We start from the raw sequence: 17,763 nt of genomic DNA on the forward strand, positions 1-17,763 counted from the left end.
TAGGAAAGGAAACTTCGTGAACTATTTTTCTGGTGGAACTTTTTAAAAGATTTATAGTAATTTTTGAATTCCTGATTAATATAATGCTTAATGGAAGCTTAAGTAACTTCAGAAACTCTTTTACCCAGAAATCGACATATTATTTAATATTTTCTTGTAGACACATACCTAGTAATTTAGTTCTAAGTAAACTTAGCCCCAGCATTAAAACGCAATTTGCATAAAAATATACTTAAAGGAAGGTCTACCGAGAAATGTCATTGAAGCCACGCAAGTGAACATTTCAAATAGAAATGTTTCAGTTGCAATGGCTGCATTTAGATTGTCTCCAGCATCTGACTAATATTTGCACTGTCAAGAAAGTGTGTTTACGGAGACAAGTGGGTCGTGACTTGGCACTTGTTTATCTCCACCACGTTTGCGAATTGTGGCACATAATAGAAAGCGTGACTGGGTAACTTATTGAACTATGGTGGATACAACGGTTAAGGTTCAGGTAGGTCATAATATATTAAGTACCTACATATATGGATTTGGAACATTAAATCAAATTTAACATTGTTAAGGTTTTTTAGAGAAATGCTATGAAATTCGTAGATTACCTTTTCCTCTTGATTGTCAATTTTAAGGAATTTTTTTAATGCAATCGATTCTTTGCTGCATGTTCCCACAATTATTTTCAATCTATATCGAAGTTTTATTTATTTTGCTATTTTGCAATAGAAAACCGGCACACTTTTGTTTGTCAATTGTTTTGAGTTCATCAGAAATGAACGAGTAACATGCGGGCAGCTGTATTGTGCATTTCCAGTAATTGGAAAGTGAAACGTTGTTACCATTAATTGTTCTAGCCGTCATGTGTGCAATCCAAACGTACATTAGTCTAGGCTTTGATTGAAAGCGGTGCTTGATCAGAGTGTTATTGATTATGAAGCAATGTAAGCGAGTCCGGCACGAGCAGCTGGGGTGGTGACAGGGGGAGGGGAGGGAGGGGGAGAACTGGATATCAACAAGTCGCGACGCCGCGTCGCCGCGTAATGGATGGAGACGCAATTATGAGCGCACCACTGACTACGCGTACTATACGCGTTTTATTTAGATCCGATGTTAAGGTACACATTTGAGATACTGCATTGAGAAAGTCGTGCAGCTATAATGGGTGCACTTGAATCTTAATGATGTTAGAATGACGTCGTGTCGTTCTATATTCATAAGTTCGGTTGGTCCGATTAACAGTTTATGTATGTAATAGCTTTTCATTGTTAATGTATAATTTACATTTTCTCGAAAATTTTATGGCGCAAACTATATCCAACAAACAATTGGAAAATATGAGGTAGCAGTTAAAATAGCATGTAATTTGCTTTCTATTGAAATCACGCTGAATTCTGGTTAAAGCGTGTAGACTGGTTAAGTGAAAAGCATTGGGTTGGAAGTAATTACAACACCCGCAACAACACAAGCCGATAGAGTGGTGTGACGGCGAGGTTAGTGGAAGGGCTCTCAATCATAGTCGTTAGCTCGGCTTGACTCTTGAGGAGTAAAATGTGGCCGTAGCGGAGGGTTGTCGCTCCAAATTCGTGTCTTTGACTCGGCGCTCAATTCGACCCTTTTTTCTTTGAAATGTCTGCGCCTTTTTCTTTTCACTGGAGTCGCTATTTGAATATTCTTTTTGTGCTGAAGCGTTTGTGAAGGATTGTATGAAATTATTCATTTTGACTATTGTTGTTCTGACGGCTTAGAATTAGATCTCTTTTTTGGGTAAATTCATTTGGATATTGCGGGAATTGATGAATCATGTATATTAAAAATGCTTAACTTAATTCTATTTTCTGCGGGTTTGGTATAAATTGGTTAAGCGTGATAAATGAGTTTTATTGTACTTTTTAATGGTCACTTTTTAATTGGCAAAATTATACTGTGTCAAAAACAAAGCACATGTGATTGAACTCGGTAGTAACACAGTAATTTATAGGACAATGAACAGATGTTGTTATGTTTACACAGTGACTACAGCGCAAGGTGCGCGATGCGGCGGGCTCACTATTGTTTACTACGGTGACACGCACCGGCATTGTATAAAAATTAAAAATATAAACAAACGCTCTCTTTGCTTCTATGAGATGCTTTGTTTTGGTTGTTGGACACAAAATTGGACAAAATATGCAAAAATATTCTGTTGTATGTTTATGGTGCATTATTTATGGTGCATTATTTATTTATTTATTTTATTTATTTATTTATTTATTTAAACAATTAGATTACAGAGATCCATTAATGTCAGTACGTGACTTATTAACTAATGTTAGTAAATATTAAAAATATACTAATTATTATCAGATGGTGAGGCACCTTATGCATAAACCTGTCTCTTTGAATGGACAAGTTCACGCACAAAGTGTCCCATGAAAGATGACATATATCTCTCTGAAATGATCATCATGAGACTGTTGCGACTGCGCCGCACTCTATCTAGAGTAGACGCTGAACGTTTAACATATCTGAAGTAGGTATTCTAGATGCTTCGCCATAAAAATATTAGGATTTTAGTAATTCTTCTTCTTTTCCAAGCATTTTTCCATTTTCCATACTTTATATGTATTGCCTAGTATCTCTTGTTTCGTACGGTAATTCTTTCTTTAATATATTGTCGACAGCAATCGTCATTGTCGACAAAGGTGGCGCAGCGCATGTCGTTCGGCTTGCTGGGCGCGCGCGGTGCGGGCGCGACGCGCTGCGAGTTCGTGCGCATGAAGGGGCCGGGGGGCAAGGGCCATGCAGAGGTACGTAAATGTTATTGGGAATTGAGGAAAATTAAGATTTTATGTTAGAAGTGTAAGAGGTAAAATCAGTAGGTAGTATAGTTTCTTATAAATACCTATCAATTATTTTGAATTTATCTTATTTTAATTTATTTTAATTTTGAATTTAGATATTACTTATAAGTTTTTAGGATTCTTTTTACGATCACCAGCGTTTAAGTTTATTAAGTAAGTTAAATTCGATTGTCTTCGAATTCAGTTTATTTCGTGGTTAATTGCGCGGATGAGTCAGAATTTTCTTCTAAACTCTGTAAAGTGATGTTGCTCTAATGCGTTGTATATACGAGCACTATTAGCACATTGCATTGTTTTATTATTAGCTCACTAAAAGCTCGTATTGTATAACAGTCGAGCTTGTATGTTTTAACCACGTTATTACCACAATCAACGGATGTTATTGGGTTGTATGTTCACATAGAATATGAATAAACTTTAACTGGCCTATATTGCACCAGGGTGGCCACAAACATGTTACCACTCGTTTCAAACTCGAAGTCAAAAATTTATTTATGCTATGACCTGGAAAAAAAATCGTTCTAAAGTAACATTCTTGACTATTGCCATGCAAATTAGCCTATCGATTTTGTCTAGCAATTCGTGCCTGAAAATATATCATCGGATAGAAAGAAACGTTGTTGCTCCATGTATCACAAAGCATACACAGGGTCTATTTCTTGCAATTGGAAGTGGTCTAAAAAGTCTCGACTCCAAGTCCTAAAATGTAACTTTTGAGTACCTCTTCAGGTGGAAGTGGTCTAGAAACTCAATATGTCTCCGAATATAACTCGATAGCTCACGTTTGCAGGTGGCAGTGTCCCGGCCGCGCGGGTCGGGGCTGCACACGCCCAGCTCGGAGCCGGGGCTGACGGCCGCCGAGCTGTGGGACAGCGACTGGGAGGACGACCCCGACGACATGTTCATATACCGCCACCAGGTGCGTGCAGACCATGTGACTGCTTGCATGGTTGGGGTGGGAGTTATGTGTTTTGGTCGGTAGGAATCCGACATAACCCACAGCCTCTTCCCCGGAGGCCGTGGGTATCTATGCAAGATTTCCCCACTAAAAAAGAAAGACGGGTTGCACTCCGGGAGTGCCGGCAGAAGTGAAAACTTGATTATTAACGTTGAGCATGTTTGATATCCATCCGTCTTACGTTTTTTTCGATCAGGGTTACGTGTCCTGACGCGAGTTCAAGATTTTATACCCAACGCCGCTAAAGAAGTTTTCACTTCAAAAAAAAAGGGTGGGAGTTATGTACCGCCATCAGGTACGCACATCGGTGTTGGGACTGTTCTTACGTGGTTGGGGTGGGAGTTATGTACGCATAGTACGCTGTGGTGATTGTTCATATGTAGTATGGGAGGGAGTTATACGTCCATATTCTATATACATAACTACATTCCACATAGCGCGTATTGGTTTATGGTGTTATTGTCACAATAAGAGCAGAAATGTCCGCAGCATAGTTCTCAGTATCAAAGACAATTATTGGTCGGTGGCCGTTTCTTGGGAGACCGCCACAAAGTATATGCTTTGACCGCGGTTGAGAGTAATATTGTCATAAAATGATGACGACATATTAGTTTTTTTTTTCATATCATAGTTCTAGTACTTTAATTTTGGAAATTACATCAATAGAATAAATAATATTGTAATTGTATGTGAATAAATAGGTAGATTCGTAAAATATACGCTTACTTATCGAGGACACATTATAGGAAATGTTTTTAAATTGTTTCCCCAATAGACTCGCGAAACTATTATCCTTATACATAAATATATAATACGATGTTCCTATTTCCATTCTAATGCGACAAAACAACCCGTGTATAGTATCGCGTGGTAACAGACGATAACTAGTTGAGCACGCGACGTCGTCTGCCTTGATCAGTATTCAAGTGGTTATTATTTCGCCGAGGGTGGGTTATGGCGAGCGAATTATGCGATATTAAGCGATTACTGAGATGACGAATACGTTTATGTAATAGACATTTGTTTGGAGTTGGATTGATAGAGATGACATGGGAAATGTTTACGTTTTAGATTTATAATTGTTCCCTAAAAATATTTGGAACGAACTTTTAGGAGCTTTTTTAATAAAATCTCACGAAATAACAAAAAAAAATAATTTTACAATTTTGACATTATCATTCATTTGCTTTCACCTAAATTTACAAAGACTAGCAGAAGGAGACCAGAATTAGGGTCTTTTTTATTATTACACTTTTGATAGTTTCTTTAACGCTTTGGATTGCATACACTGTCATTTTACCTGACATAGATACTGCTTTCCGAATCGGTGGTAAATGTTAAAAAATGTAATGACGATTTAAAATTGCTTTTAAAAGAAGTCTAATTAAATAAATAAATGTTTGAGTTTGAGTTTGACTGATAAGCTTAACTTATCATAACTCATAAGTAGTTTTAATTTTTAAATGAGTTTATAGATTACTAGCTTCCGCCCACGACTTTGTACGTGCATCCCCGTTTTTCCCCGTTCCAGCAAGAATTTCGGAAAATCCTTTCTTAACGGATGCCTACGTTATGACATCTACCTGCATGCCAAATTTCAGCCCGATACGTCCAGTGGTTTGGGGTGTGCGTTGATAGATCACTATATCAGTCACCTTTGAGTTTTATATATAGATATGGATGATAGAGCACATTCAAAAGCTGTGAAACCGAACATTAGTATATTATTCATATAGATTGATTGTGGTGTTTGCAGCGTCGGCTGAGCGACCCGAGCGCGAACATAGCATCTTTCGTTCGCGGCGGGTGGCGCGCGCGGGACCGGGAGCGCGACCCAAGGGACAAGAGCCGCTCCGAGAACGAGGGGCTCGATGCGCTCGGGGACGGGCTGGCTGAGGTCGAGGCGGGCGACCTGCGCGACGGTACGTGCAGCGTGACACGTGCCACGTGACGTGTGACGTGTGACACGTCGTGTGATGCGTGCCATGTGACGTGTGACACGTGCCATGTGACGTGTGACACGTATCATGTGACGTGTGTTACATGTAATGTGGCACGTGACACGTTCTATTACACGTGAATAGTTACGAGACAAGTCGTATGATATTACACGTTTATTGACACCTTACATGTCCAATGACACGTATATGCAACATTACACGTCTATCAAACACGACACATCCTAATTCCTATGCCACATGACACGTCTTATGACACTTGACACGTCTAATATCTTATATCACATCTATTTTTTTTATTTTTTTTATTTATTTATTGGTTTACCAACGTTTGTTTACATTTTTACATTTTTACAAAAGTTTAGATACACAAAATAAACAAACATGGTTAATGTAACAAACACTTACTGGCAAACACAGCATGCAAAAACGTTAAACCAGTTTATTTTTTAAGTACATAAAAAAAAAGAAAATTAATAAAAACAGAAAAAAAATGCATATACAGTTAAACATCATACATTAAAAGAAAAATCTTGAAAAATTTTACGGAGTTTGCTGGGGGAGTCCGAAAAAATGTCGAAAAGCTCACAGTGTTTATTAATAGTATTACAAAATCTTCTACATACATATTGATAACATATAAATATGCGGTATGCCAGTGTGAACCTTGCTCAGTTAATATATGCATAAATTAAGCGACAACAGCTATTAATTGTCTTTTCCTTCTGCAATTTAGGTGCTTTTTATGATTAATGTGTTAGTTAATAAATTTAATGATACAGTAGTAGTTTCTGAAGCATATCACTGCATATTTTAAACACCACAACACACTGCACACATTTTTGACCTTAGCTTCCAATAAAACATACCGTTTGTATAGTAGTAATAGTAACCTTACTGTAGTAATATTACATTGTAAGCTAATTATGTGCCATGGGTAAGTCCCATTATTTCAGACGATATTTCATCTGTATACTGCACTATGTGTCACTTAAAAATGTCATAAATAACAACTTCGTTTGAAAATAAATATTTTCAATTTCTTTTAAGTACCTACTAATTATTGGTGAATGTATTAATTTAATGCGCGTAACATTGTTATGTTTGGTTCAATTAAAAGTAATTTATGAAATTGGTGTGTATTCATTAATTTAAAATTAGTGTAAAAGTTTAAAGACCGAGTAATGCTAAAACAGCGCCATCTAGTTTAAAATTGTGGTGAAAATTTTTCACGCATGCATTTTTTATTCTTTTTTTAATAATGAATTGGCTAATATTTAAAAAAAAATTATGCATGCACCATTCGACTATTTCTGCTTTGCATGCTATAATATATTGTTGTCTGTCCGTATGCTCGTACCGTACGTATACCGCCGGCCGCCGCGCGCCCGCCCGCCGTCGACTCGACCTCGCACCACAAGATACATATTATTTATTGTGATTTTCTATCGCGGGGGGCGCTCCTCTTGTGATGTCTGATTCATCATTATAATGTGCAGACTTCGATTTAAAACCTTTCTTAAAGCTTACTATCAATTACAAAATGAATTCAAAAAGTAGAGCTAATCACGCCGAAGTCTGAAACGAACGTGATGCATGTTAACATTGCACGTTCGCACATATCGAGCAGCCCCACTGTAGCATTTAATAGAATAAAGCGCCATCTACGTTCCGATCGCGGACTGGACGTTACGTGAAATCGTTCTAATTCTATTAGCGATTTTATGTGACGTTTGGTCGGGATCGGGACGTGGGGGGAGCGTATTCGCGATAGTTGATCGGTGTGTCTGGTCCGTAGGTCGGCGGCGGTCGGGCGCGCGCTGGCGCTGCCTCGCGGCGCGGCCGGCGCCCGCGCTGGACAGCCTCGCGTACCGGCCCGCGCCGCAGTCGCCCGCCTGCCTGCACACGCTGTCGCCGCGCCGCCCCCCCGCGCCCCCCGCGCGCCGCACCCCGCCGCCGCTGCGCCCCCTGCCCGCCCGCCTCACCCGCCCCCCCCGCACCGCACACGCGCAGGACGAGTGCGAGATGGCCTACGACGCCGCCTCACTCGATGAGAACGCACTTGTCGCGGCCATCTCCAGGATCCGCGCCACTGAAGCAACTGACAAGGCTCGGACGGTGCGCGGCCGCGAGGAGCTGCCCTGCGACGTCAACGATAACAGGACGCGACAAAGCTGGCACTGCGAGCATAACATTTGCGAGAGTAAAGCCCGCGAGTGCGACAATAGAGCGGGACAGAATCGAAATACCAGACAGAGCGTGGACAAATGCAAACATACCGTGGATAAGGAAGAGAATTGTAAAAGTGACACGGAAGGTAGTGGTGGGGGTGGTGGTGCGGGTCGGTGGAGCGAAAACTGTAAACGTGGCACGGAAGGCAGTGGTAGTGGTGCGGAGCAGTGGAGCAGCACGGCTCGCGCGTACGTGACGCTGCCGCGGCGGCTCGGCGCAGCGGCGGCGCTGTACCGCGCGGGCCGCCTGCCGCCGCGCCGCACCACGCCCGACGGCACCGACATATACTACTGGTGCGACCTGCCTAGGCGCAAGCGAGGCGGTACGGACTGACCTAGCTCTTGCATGCTTTGCTATCTCACAACTCTCCAAACACTATAACACAATACTCCAAACAGCACATAACATACGCATACGTTACGCTTATAATACGCTTTTTCATTAAGTTTGTATATTTGATTTTGGCGATATTTATTTATTTAATTAATTGTACAAAAGCTATCCTACCGCGCACGGTGTGTCCCTTAGACACATAAAACTGAAAGAATAGAATAAATTCGATCACTGGCAGGTGGCCGTATTGGTCAGACGGCCGCCCTTCCCCCGATTTCCCCGATGGTGGAAAGACGCGGGTTCTAATCCCATGATCCAATTTTTTCTTTTCTTTAAAAATGTATTCCTACGTACGAAAAATCAACGTTTAACGATATATTATAATGCACGAATATGTGGTCAGAGCTGGACGACGGCGCGTACAACCCGCTGTGGGCGATGCGCGGCTTCACGCAGACGTTCCACCTGTGGAAGGAGGGCAAGCGGCAGCAGAGCGCGCCGCTCTCCGCCTTCCTCACGTACGTCACGCTGCCCTGGTGGAGCATCGCTAAAGGTGACACACCACACACACGCACACGCACACACCACACACACACACGCGCACGTATAATATGCATTAGTACACAATTACAAACATAATATATTATCCGGCTCGAAGGACCAAATGTAAGGGAATCACTCCCATCGCGATGCTTCAGGTTAAGGTTGAATTTTAAAAGCCTTTCACATTTCTTGCAAAAACCTTTCACATTTCTTGCAAAACCTTTCACATTTCTTGCAAAATAAATCATTTCATTTCATTTCATTTCCGAGTGATTCTATTACTGCGTATATTTGATTCGAGTTATGTACAAAGTTATGTGCCTTCACTTCACCAGTACTATAATATGAAGTTACCCACATTCTCTGAGCTGCTAAGCTGTACATATGTATAAGTACAGCCAGAAACCGCTGTTCTCGCACCGCACTTCTAGGCTCTAGACAAAAACCGTATAAACCGGTATAAGCCAATCAAATAATGCTCTGCACACACGCTATCTATGTCACTCACATAAATGAAAACCTCGGCTACCTAATTTGAAATTATCTATATTCGTAAATGCATTTAGATTTCAAACTCGAACTCAAAACTCAAAGTTACATTCGCATTTGGATTTGCTTTTGCCACATTTATATTTGCATACACTAATGTATAGTCAAATTGTTGACGTAGGAATTGCGTAAAAGAACGTTCAATGTCAATTTTATGTCATTATGTTTTTTTTTTGAAGCCTAAAAGTTTATTTCCAACCACAGAAAATGCAAAAAAAATGTCATTGTTTCCACTTTGAAGGAAATACGATTGTAATATTCGTAAAATTATTTTTGTTTATTGCACGCCTCATAAGCGAAGCGTTGAGGTGGGTACTACTGTCACTTCGCGCAAAACATCTGATTTTTCAAACTTAAAATGTCTTTATGTATCATACATTGCACTTGTAAGATAATACATACACACACATATTAAGAAAAAACACTATTTTTAACGTTCATGATATTTTTGATGTCATTTTTGTTATTTAAACTAGTTAAAAAACAGTTTAAAAAAGTTCTGTCTTGGACGTCCGTGTGTCTGTATGTGCGGATCCTTTTCTTGTTAACACGATAGCGACCGAAATACTTTACTAATCGAGTCTTTTTTTTTCTCTTACGCTTGAGTATGCTCAGGAATAGAACACTTTCATTTTTCAGGGTCTGATCCGATGTGGTTTAATTGTTATTAAATAAACAAAAATAATAATTAATAAATAATTATTAAAAAAAAATTATGAGGCGTGCACTTTTGGATTTTCCAAATTATTTATATTTTCGTTTAATGTTTCGAAACACAATTTTTTTATAATGCATTAAAACTATAAGGGCGCGTTCCCACTATGTCGTAACGACTAATTTATCGTTCGACGACTGTCATCTCTACCTGTTCCCATTATAACGATTGTTTGTCGTCAACATTTTTTATCGTTTAGCGACTGTCGTATCTAGCTGTTCCCATTGGATCGCGACGACATTTTATCGTTTCCTGGCAGTCGCTTTGTCGTTTACACATAATAAGCAATCTACAAATCTAGTCGCCTCTGCGTTCGCTTGGTGATTACTAGTGCGTTTACTCTCCTGAGTTCAATGGACGTCATAGAGTTGCCGTCCACGATTTTTTTATCGTTTTACGACTGTCGTGTTTGCCACTGTCACGACAAAGTGTCGTCACTGCAAAAACTGTCGTAGACGACAGTAAATTGTGTCGTTCTAAATGTGAACACCTCCATTTAAACATATAAGCCACGACACTTAACGATTATCTGTCGTCACGACACGGTGGGAACGCGCCCTAAATGTAGTTAATTAAATTAAATTATTTTTAATTACAGATATTCTAGATCATCGTGAAGAGCCTATTCTGACCTTCTGAGAACGAATCTCGTGGACCGACGGTCTGTTTATACGTTATTATGTATTATTATACATATGTAGCTATTTACAGTGATATTCTAGTCATTCCAATTTATTAAAATTATTCTAAATACAATTTTGTACCGATTGTTTTATGGTTTTAATAGAAAAATACGATTATTAAGAAAATATTAACTAATTGTGTTTTTGTTACATGTAAAAATCTATTGTGTCAATATAAGACTACAACGAGACAACAAAAGTTAAATATTAAAGTGTATGTTTCAACGCGAAAGTATACTTTTCATTTTGTTTTACAAAAAAAGTCTAATATGAGAATTTCAGTAAATTGTTTACGAAAAGTTAACATAAGTTTTATAATTTATTTTATGTTAAATTTTTACAATTACGTTTAAAAAATCCACCTCATTCATTTTATCTTGTATGCATACTACATGCCAATTTAATTATCAATCAGGAACATTTTACGAGGATATTTTAAATGTATAACTAGTCATTATTAAACATAATTATTATTAATAAAAACATTGTATTTATTTTCTAACAAAATATTATCATAAGCATTAATTTCGAATCTAGTCACAGCGCCATCTATCATCGTTTATACGAACCATTATGTGTTAATATTTCCATATACTGCCAATAGAGGGCGTTCTTAAGAATATTTTAGAGTAATGTGTAATAATTTACAAAAAAATACGTAAAAATGTCCGCTTTACAAAGGATATCTATTATCTAGTCAGTTTGCGTTTCTAGAATGTATTTAAATATTAGTTGTTTTTAAGTGTGTTGTTTATTTTGCTGCTTCTCTGATGTCAATGTACGATAAAGGTCGAGATAATTAGTTTTATACACACGCGGATCACTAATAGCTTGCATCGTTATTTTATGTATATGTCACTTTAATTTAGATTTGCTTAATAGCCATTTTGGTCAGATTAAAAATCTCTATAATCTCTAGAACTGACAGTATATTATGATCTAAGTAGTTTATGAACCTATTTCTTCTTTTTATAGGTACATATTAAAATGGCTTCTGTAAAATATAGAATATTCCCTTTAATTTATTGTTTTTATGTGAAGTACCTATATTAAATAACAGTTGATTATATGCATTATTTTTTTAGGATACAATAATCGTAAAAACAATATATTTTATGATCGCTTATCTTCGTAACGGTGTTCTAATTGATTAAAAGATAAGCGAGAAGTAATTAACGGTTAAATTACTTGTAATAACAACTTTTTTTAAATAAATAAAAAGTGAGGCATTGTTGATATCCGTAAACCTATAGCCCTTTGGAAGGGCTTATAGATGTTAACCTTTTTATCAGTGTGAGGTGTCACCTTGCTTTTAGTGGTTTAACGTTATTCAACTGAGTTTTATTTTATTTATACCGTAATTTTACAAAAATTACTCAATGTGGGAAATATTATTATTTTCTCAAGGAATTCAGGTATTTCTATATGCATCGATATGGGCGGAAGTTAACAGAATAAGGGTCGCATTTTCATTCATTATTATATTATTTTTTACTGTATTCACCATTGCCAGGATTTGTAATAAATATAATAATGATGCTTGTTTAGTTACGTAATACCTATATTTATCTTGAACAATCACAATTTCATTTAGTAGATGAGTAGGTATATCATGCAATAGTTTTAATACCTACGTATTGTTATATTATGTATGTTCTAAATGCCAGAGACGTAATCAAGAAATAAAAATATTCTGGCATTGCGCTAAACGAAAAATTAGTTAACTGCGTACCGTAAATAAATAAACAGGTACCTAGTTGGTAAAGTTAAAAAATATTAAACAAATGTAACATCCCACTTATTCCTTGTAAGTACAATAACATCAGGAATATCATAATGATATATCAGGAATATCATTCAGTAACTCCAATCTTGGTGAAGAAAAGTTACTCTATACAAAATATATTTTTGTACAATCATTTCGTTGTCATAAACATTCCAGAAACGAATCTGTAATTAGCAATACATAGAATTAGGTATATTATGTATGTATATGTGCGGTGAATATCCTATAATACTGCCTTATGTAGTTTGTGTTATGTACCACTGGTGAAGTTTATATATGAAATTATTTATATTTTTTTATTAATACGGAGAGGCAAATGCTGAGTAGTCCACCTTATCACAAATACTGACCAAATACTAGAATAATATATCCGATGTACTTAATATTTATTTTTTATTTTTATTGTTCTTAAAATGTATTAGTTGTAAGCGAAAATGTTGTATTTGTGATTAAATGTATTTTCTTTCTTTCTTTCTTTCAAATTTTAATGAGAGTTTAATAATAAAAAGGATCTAAAAAATTGCCAAACGAGAAATTTTAACTTTCAACATAATGCAGTATCTCATGGTTTCTAGTGAAAATTAATTCCTTTAATACCTCTATATTATAACGTACTTATTTGATATAATATATATATAATATTTTATACATTACCAAGTGGAATGTTATATTTAAACTTCACCAGTGCAACTTGTATGTGTATTGTTTGTAAAATGCTCTAGTCGACGATGATCTACAAATGTGTGCTAATTTATTTTTATTATTTCGTGAAATAAAATATTTCGTATAATGTGTTGTTTTATTTACATCATTACATCTAGTATTTAATGTAATGTATATAAATTCGTCTTGATTACTAAATTAAACCAACCACCGAGGAATTGAAAATGAAACTATTAACAGTAAAATATCACTTATTCAAAGCATTTAATTTTTATCAAGTTATACAATTAGTAACTTAATATTTTTTACTAATCTTTGACTTCACGATATTCATCGAAGTAGTTTGTGATGATGTTTGCTAAATAATCGCGTACTGATGTGTTGCCAACATCCATTGCGATGTGATCTGGATGTCTTCTTACCTATTTTGCTTTACCTTTAGCAACTGCGATATTTTTTTATAAATAGTTATATGGTTTTCTCGTAGGTATGATGTAATTACCTGAAACAAGAAAAAAACCTATATTATCATTTATTACCTTGTATTTAAAAAAAAATTATTATAAAATTGGTCTCATTCTATTATCACGCCGTTGCAGATCGGCTTATGTTCGGATCTTAGACCATTTACTAGGGGTGAAAGGGAAAAGTTGAAAGTCTGTGAAAGTAGAAGGATATGGGAGCGGGAGGATAGCCATACCCTGGAAATTTTGAACTCTTTTGTACCTAAGTTTTTTTAGTTCAGTTTAGAAATAAATTTTACTAACAGTTCTTTTGTGTTATTATTTATTTAATTTATTTTATTTCTTAACTTTAAAATAATCTGCAAGTGCTTATTATTTAATTGTTAATGGTAGTACGTGTTTACTCAATAATTGTGTGATAAGTAGTTTACTATGCAGTCACTACCTATTCCACGCGGACGAAGTCGCGGGCACAGCTAGTACTTCAAATAAGTATGTATATGCAATCAGCCCATGAATACAGGTAAAGTCACAAGCAAATGCTAGTAATATACAGGGTGTCCCACTGTTGTTATACTAAGCTCAAAGGAGGTTATAGTTTTGCATACGCTGAGTACGTAAATAATACTTAAAAAATTCCAGACGCATTTTTTTTTCAAATAGATGAATTCTTAAAACTCTATGTGTACACCCATAACAAGCAACCCGCCCATTTTTGCCACAAGCACGTGAGCTATCGTTTAAGATTATGTTTTCACAGACAAAATGCTCACATTAGAGAAGCGGTATATGCCGGCTGCGCGAAGCTAGAGAAGAAAACATGAATTTTCAGGAAAAAATTATCAAAAAAATTTTGACGTAATTTTGTTGTTTATGTATTTTTTACGTGATCAGTGTATGCAAAACTACAAGTCCCTTCGCGCTTAGTATACCAATAGTGGGACACCCTGTAGGTATACATATTCAAAATGTACAAGTAAAGCGCTGCAATGATACCAAACACGGCATATTTATCTTAACTTTATTTTTTTACTCTGTGTTTTGTCCGCTAGAGGGCGCCACATTAGATTTTGTGATACCCCATATAGCTTTTAGCTAGCTGGTCGCTGGTTATCCGGTGAACAATTCAGACGCTTCTAATGATATGTCATTTGTCGAATTCTGATAAGTAGTTTAGAAGTTACGAGGGAATAGATGAACATACATACATGACCTGTCAAAACCATAACCCTCCTTTTGCTTTGCCGTAGTTGGGTAAAAATATGTTAATGCCGTACGTCTACTGTATCAAATGGCCATAAAGCACCCTTAAAATTGTAGCTTTCGTCGCTTTCATCAGCCTAAAAGATGTGGTCTGCACAAAAATGTACGGCATCGTTTTTTCCTAATTTATCTATGTTAAGGCCAAGCGCGCACCACGATTTTAATTTTTGCGACACGATTTCAAAATCGCGCTGTAGAAAATAGCAGAGAGTACGGTGCGCGCACAGCGATAATTTAATAGTAATCATTACTCACTTTCATCATGGATTTCGTACAAGTTGCTTGTCTTTATTTACTACTTCGGAGGATAAGAAGAAAAAAAAAGAAAATTCGTCAATATTAGACTCATCCTTTTACAGCAGATAAAATTGTCAAAGGTTTCTTTTATCAGAAATACAACGAACTTCCATGTATGGTATATATTTCTGATATTTAATGTATCCCAAAAAATTCTTTGGCTATTATAGAATGAAAATTCCGCCAAAAGGCCACCCTTTGTGCTTTTTTATTTTTTTTTTATTATTGTAACCTTTATGTACATTTTGTTTCTTGCACAATAAAGTGTTAAATAAATAAATAAATAAATTCAAACTTTTGACAGATTACTGAGTTTATGTTTACCAAACAATACCTATAACACTATGATGTTTACTGTTGGACAGACGAAACACAAGTGAAGTGCCGGCCGGGCCCGAGTGTGCGATTTTATGATCGCAGTGCGCGCGGTACCATACAATTTCATATATTCTGCATTTCATTTTCGCGACAATCGCGTCGCGAGCAGTCGCAGCAAAATGTGACAAATCACAATTTTAAAATCGCTGCGATTATTTATTCGCATGTGCGCGCATTGTCATAGTAACTCATACGTTGTATTTCTGCGATAAAATAATCACGCTGCATAAAGTCGTGGTGCGCGCTAGCTCTAATACTATTTAAAACAACGAATAAAGTGTAGAAAACTATTATATTTCATTAATCTACGATGTTTAAACTTTAACAAAATTTCTGGTTTTGCATTTCTCTATAACTTTTTTTAGAACGGTTTCTTTTGAACGGCAATACTATACAACAATTGAATTTTACAATATCATGTTAAAAAAAAAGTTCCCGTACAGGGTCAAATGACCTTACAGCTCTTTATATCAAGAATTCGATGAAATTAAGATGATTATTGGTATACATTTAAAAGAACAATTATTTTTTGACGGCATTGCTTTTAATAGTACTTTTTAGTGCTAGATAATGTTTTGGAACCGAAGCCGTACTTAGTCAAATGACCCCCTGGAGTGGGGAAAGAGAGGGGATTGCAACTCTCGATTTTTTCCCCTTGTCCCCATGATTTTTGTACGGCGTTGCGGAATAATGGATTAAAAGCAGTATAGAAATAGTATGACACAGAAGCCGTACATGGTCAAATGACCAAATTTACCCCCGGTAACTCTCGGAAATTAAATAAAAATTCCGACTTGGTGGACCACCATTTTTGTACGGCACTGAGCGGTTTCTTATTATTTTTAATGGATCTATCGATGGTTAAGAATGCCGTACAAAAATATATGACCAAAATTTACCGAGTCTACCTGTTCTTTTGAATTCTCATCTGCACTCAGTTGGACAGCTTACAAGTGACGGCATAGTGATGAATCTTATTATTTTATGCTCTTCTATCGTTCTAGATATGTCCCAGCTGGTGGTTCATTTGAATTTTAAAACTACAATATGAATAAAATACGTGTTAATTTACTTTAATGAATTATTATCTATCGATTAGATTTTAATATTTTTTACTGGTGCATAAATTGAGCTTAACAATACGCTAGACTATTTATTACAATAATTAAAAAAGGGAGTTCAAAACGTTCGTAATTTAAAATCAAGACAAATAAAATGACAACAATTTGTTTTCACATTTTTTATTTTATTGAGGGAATATGTAACTATGTATTAAAAAATTGAAATAATCTTAAGAACTGCAGTTATGTTACATGCAAGAAACATAGCTCATTCAACGATAAAATGCTTTGGTGTCCACCGGAATAGGTATATTAAAAAATAAATTTTATTTTATAATTTACACAAACATTTTTATTTCGTGGTTGTGAATTTGTGATGGTATAAAACTGCAAAGCGTTTAAAATTAAAAAAGTCAAAACTGATTAAAATCACATATTTCTTCACATATAATATTATATACCTACTATCTATAAAGCTGACCTGAGTTTGTTTGTTTGTTTGTTTGAACGCACTAATCTCAAGAACTACTGGTCCGATTTGAAAAATTCTTTCGGTGTTGGATAGCCCATTTATCGAGGAAGGCTATAATATCATCACGCTAAGACCAACAGAAGTGGAGCCACGCGGGTGTAACCGCGGAGCGCAGCTAGTACTAAATAAATATCGGGGCATTCAATACATGGAAATGATCCAAATATATTTTGGTAAAGCCAAACATTTAGTTACGCTGGTACGCATCGATCAAGGCAAAATACGTAGGTACTTGTAAAGATGTCAGTCACGCATTCAGGAAGTGAAGTCAAGGACAAGGGTAGTAGAAACTCAGCCAAGGTCGGAGATAGTATCAACTAAGGTATCAACCTTTTGTGATTTCGAATGACGTGCTAACGATTTGGTAATGAATTAATAATATTGGTACAGTTGGTGTTCCGATAAGAATCACCTGCTACCGTTTGATGAGGATTTAATTTAATATTATACGAAATTTATTCAATACTAGCGGTCCGCCCCGGCTTCGCCCGTGGTACATATTTACGTTTTC

General features: G+C 36.5%; 2 protein-coding genes across 3 annotated transcripts in view; one reads left to right on the forward strand and one right to left on the reverse strand.

Moving 5' to 3' along the window:
• Positions 1-10,950, forward strand: part of LOC149902085 (uncharacterized protein KIAA0930 homolog) — a 50,142-nt gene extending 39,192 nt beyond the window's left edge. Inside the window, exons 3-8 of one of the 2 annotated variants that reach the window (XM_090110333.1) lie at positions 2,658-2,783; positions 3,628-3,756; positions 5,552-5,717; positions 7,552-8,307; positions 8,722-8,871; positions 10,724-10,950. In XM_090110333.1, the coding sequence (XP_089966459.1) occupies positions 2,658-2,783; positions 3,628-3,756; positions 5,552-5,717; positions 7,552-8,307; positions 8,722-8,871; positions 10,724-10,764 (1,368 nt within the window). In that variant the 3' untranslated portion in view covers positions 10,765-10,950. The remainder of the gene's footprint in view (positions 1-2,657; positions 2,784-3,627; positions 3,757-5,551; positions 5,718-7,551; positions 8,308-8,721; positions 8,872-10,723) is intronic. The other variant, XM_090110334.1, reaches the window with a different exon arrangement.
• LOC149902086 (phosphatidylcholine:ceramide cholinephosphotransferase 2-like) overlaps positions 1-17,763 on the reverse strand; it is a 92,039-nt gene that overhangs the window by 37,344 nt on the left and 36,932 nt on the right. The window lies entirely within an intron of this gene.

Source organism: Colias eurytheme, chromosome 15 (assembly GCF_061535395.1).
Source record: "Colias eurytheme isolate Ceu_HAF_F1 chromosome 15, ilColEury1 Martin Lab GWU primary, whole genome shotgun sequence".
Classification (NCBI taxonomy): domain Eukaryota; kingdom Metazoa; phylum Arthropoda; class Insecta; order Lepidoptera; family Pieridae; genus Colias; species Colias eurytheme.